The 3015-nt window shown below is 29.5% G+C and overlaps 1 protein-coding gene across 1 annotated transcript; it reads right to left on the bottom strand.

Moving 5' to 3' along the window:
* Window positions 1–224: 224 nt before the first annotated feature.
* Window positions 225–869, bottom strand: LOC543932 (wound/stress protein). The gene is made up of 2 exons (NM_001247603.1): window positions 786–869; window positions 225–695 (listed from the first exon to the last, which is right to left on the bottom strand). Exons 1-2 carry the CDS (start codon window positions 867–869, stop codon window positions 225–227), a joined length of 555 nt encoding a protein of 184 aa, NP_001234532.1.
* Between the last annotated feature and the right edge of the window lie 2146 nt (window positions 870–3015).

Here is a 3015-nt window from a genome sequence, read left to right as displayed (position 1 = left end):
TTTTTAAGGAAACAACGAGAGTATTTAAAAGAAAAAATTGTCACAATTCTTTCCGAGAGTATGGGCAAATTAGGAAAAACAGAGAAAGAGGAGAGATTCTTTATTGAGTTATTCAAAATGTCCATGACAGCAAAGACATGCGTTAATCATCACCAAATTCACGCCTATATTTTCCCACTCTCACTAAGAGAGAGAAGAAAATCAAACAGATATTCTGGGCCCAATTAAATTACATCAACTATAGAAAATGATTCAGAATCATAAAGGGGCTTTAGCTCACCGGACTCATACTTGTTCTTACAGTTATTCCTGATGGCCGTTAGCTTATACGGCGAAACATCAGTGCCCAGCCACTGATTCACGGTGAACAACTGCTGGTTGCATTGTTTTTTAGCTCCGGTAACGGTGACTTCCACGTAGTTACAGTACCATCCATGGTGTGGTCCAGTACCATCTGAAGTCAAATTCATTTTACAGATCGGTCCATTCACACAAGGACCTTTCCCACTGAAGATATCCAAGTTTCCTCTTTCAAAGTAGTTGTAACCTGGACCCATAAGTCCACCCCAGGCCTCTATGTTTTTTATTCGAAGTCCATAGCCATTGGCATCGTAGAGAGTCAACGAAATGTTTGAATCGGTACCAGCTTTTATGATTGAACCAGTGCGAATGTAAGCTGTGTAAACACAATCTTCCTGCATTTCCCCTCATCGAATAAGCAATTGCAAAGTAAAAGTAAAATAGAATAGATCTAGCACAATTGTATGAAGAGTAGAGTAACTTACAGCAGAAATAGAAGAAATAGAGACGAAGAAGAGGACGATCATGAGATTGAACCACATTTGGTTAACTTGAGCTGCTACTCCCATGGCGCCTTGTGCTCTTTCTCTAGAAAATGAAAGGATAAAGGAAAATTGATATTGTGATAATAGTTGTATGATATTGATATAGGAGTAGTTTTTTTATTTAAAAAAAGATATAGTAGTAGTTTTTTTATTTAAAAAAGATATAGTAGTACTTTATTTATAGATGGGATCAAGCTACAGTGGACCCCTTATATATATATTATAAAGTACTTGCTTTTAACTTGAAATATTCTCTAGTAAGTAGTCCACTTCAACAATAACTAAATTGATAGATTTTCTCTTAGCCAATTATATTCAAATTTCAAGAAAGTTATTAAAATTTTCTTTCATTTTACTTTTTCTACTTGATAATTTTAACGAAGTTAATTGTTCATATTATAATTTAATTTAAACTATTTATTTTTTAAAAAATAGTTTGATATTAAGAAAAAGAGAGTTAAATTCATGTCCTATTTTTTTTGTTCTTATTAGGTTTATATTTAACAATTCAGTTAATATAAAATATATGAAATGAAGAAAATTTAAAAAATCACAATTTACTATATCACTATTCGATTATAACAACTTTAATGTTTTGAAGTTAATCAACATAACTTAATTAATAAAGTAATAAAAATAAATTAGAAATTATTTCTTTGACTTTTTAAATTAAATGAAGAAAGAAGTAGATGGGAATAGGAACGCCTATACGTGAAACAGGCGTTATAATAAAGTAGGAGTAGATGAATAAATAATAGCTGAACGTGCTTAATAATTTCGAGGTGCTTTTCCCATTACTCTAATTAATAATTTAAGCACTATGCCTTTCGGATCTTTCAACCTACCACAATTGTCAATTAAAACCTGCCAGATCTTAAGCATTAAACACGGGGATCTGATATTAAAAAATTCATCTCAATCTCTTCAGCAAAAAGCATAAAGTATAAAAATATTTTTAAGAGAAAATTAAACATTTTTAGTATAAGATTTTGGGCGTGTTATAATTGAATTTGGTGAAATTGAGTATAATTATATTATTTATTGTGTTTACTTGGACATGTAACTAGTTAGTATTCAGATAATTTGTGTAACTGGCAGGAGATAATTACACTGTCCAATTTATAAGGAGAAATTATTAATATTAGCTAATTACTTTTTAATTTCTTTTTTTTTTTAGTTTTACTTCTTTGTTTTAACTTTTTTATTTCTATTATTTTTTAAAAAAAATTAATTCTCTAAAAATTCTAAAAGTGTTATAAACATACTTGTATCATAGTGAATGTCTAATTATGTGGAGTCCTTTTAGGATATGGTTAGAAATTCTACCTGGAGATCTAGTTAGGTTTCCCCTATAAATAAAGAGATATTCCTTCATTGTAAATAAGATTTGAGAAAGATCTATGAAACTTTGAATATATTTCAAGATGAATAAGAAATCTTTTCTCTTCTCCCTACTTTATTCTTCTTCTAAATTCATATAGTTTCATAACACGTTATTTGTACGATTATTTTATTCTTAAAGAATGATAACAAAGAAGACGGGAAAAGTGCAAAATAGATCTTGCATAAGTTATGCAATAATGTTATTATATCTTCAAGGTATGATTTATCTTTATGTTATAATTATTTATGTGACAGATCTGGACGTACCATCTAAAGTAAGTATTTAAAGAGACTTGTCGACTTTCTATACGTTTAATTTTAACCGATTGGGAAGAGAATTCCTTAATTTATTTCAATAATTAAATAAGCACAATTTAGTGAAAGATATATTTTCAACCTTTATAAGAGGTACGTGATCTATAAAGCTATGTCTATTAACTATTAATATTTTTTTTTATTATTGGAATTAACTATTAATATTGATTATAATAAATCAATAATCTCAATTTTGTGTGTAATTATAATGTACGATCATATTGATGATCATCAAAAGTGATAAAGTTACTATTATTTTGAAGGCTTGAGGTTGAGCCTCATTGTGGATAAGACGGTGAATTTAATTTCTATCGCACCAAAAACATAAGACGATGGATTCATGTCCAATTGCATCAAGAGGGTAAGACATCATGAGTCTTGATGCTCTGTGATGAAAGATGTTGCGTTCAAGTCCCTCACTGATTTATGACATAAGACGTTGAGTTTGAGTCTCAATGCACCATATTGATTA

This window comes from Solanum lycopersicum, chromosome 3 (assembly GCF_036512215.1).
Source record: "Solanum lycopersicum chromosome 3, SLM_r2.1".
NCBI lineage: Eukaryota > Viridiplantae > Streptophyta > Magnoliopsida > Solanales > Solanaceae > Solanum > Solanum lycopersicum.
This window is presented reverse-complemented; position numbering and strand designations above follow the sequence as displayed.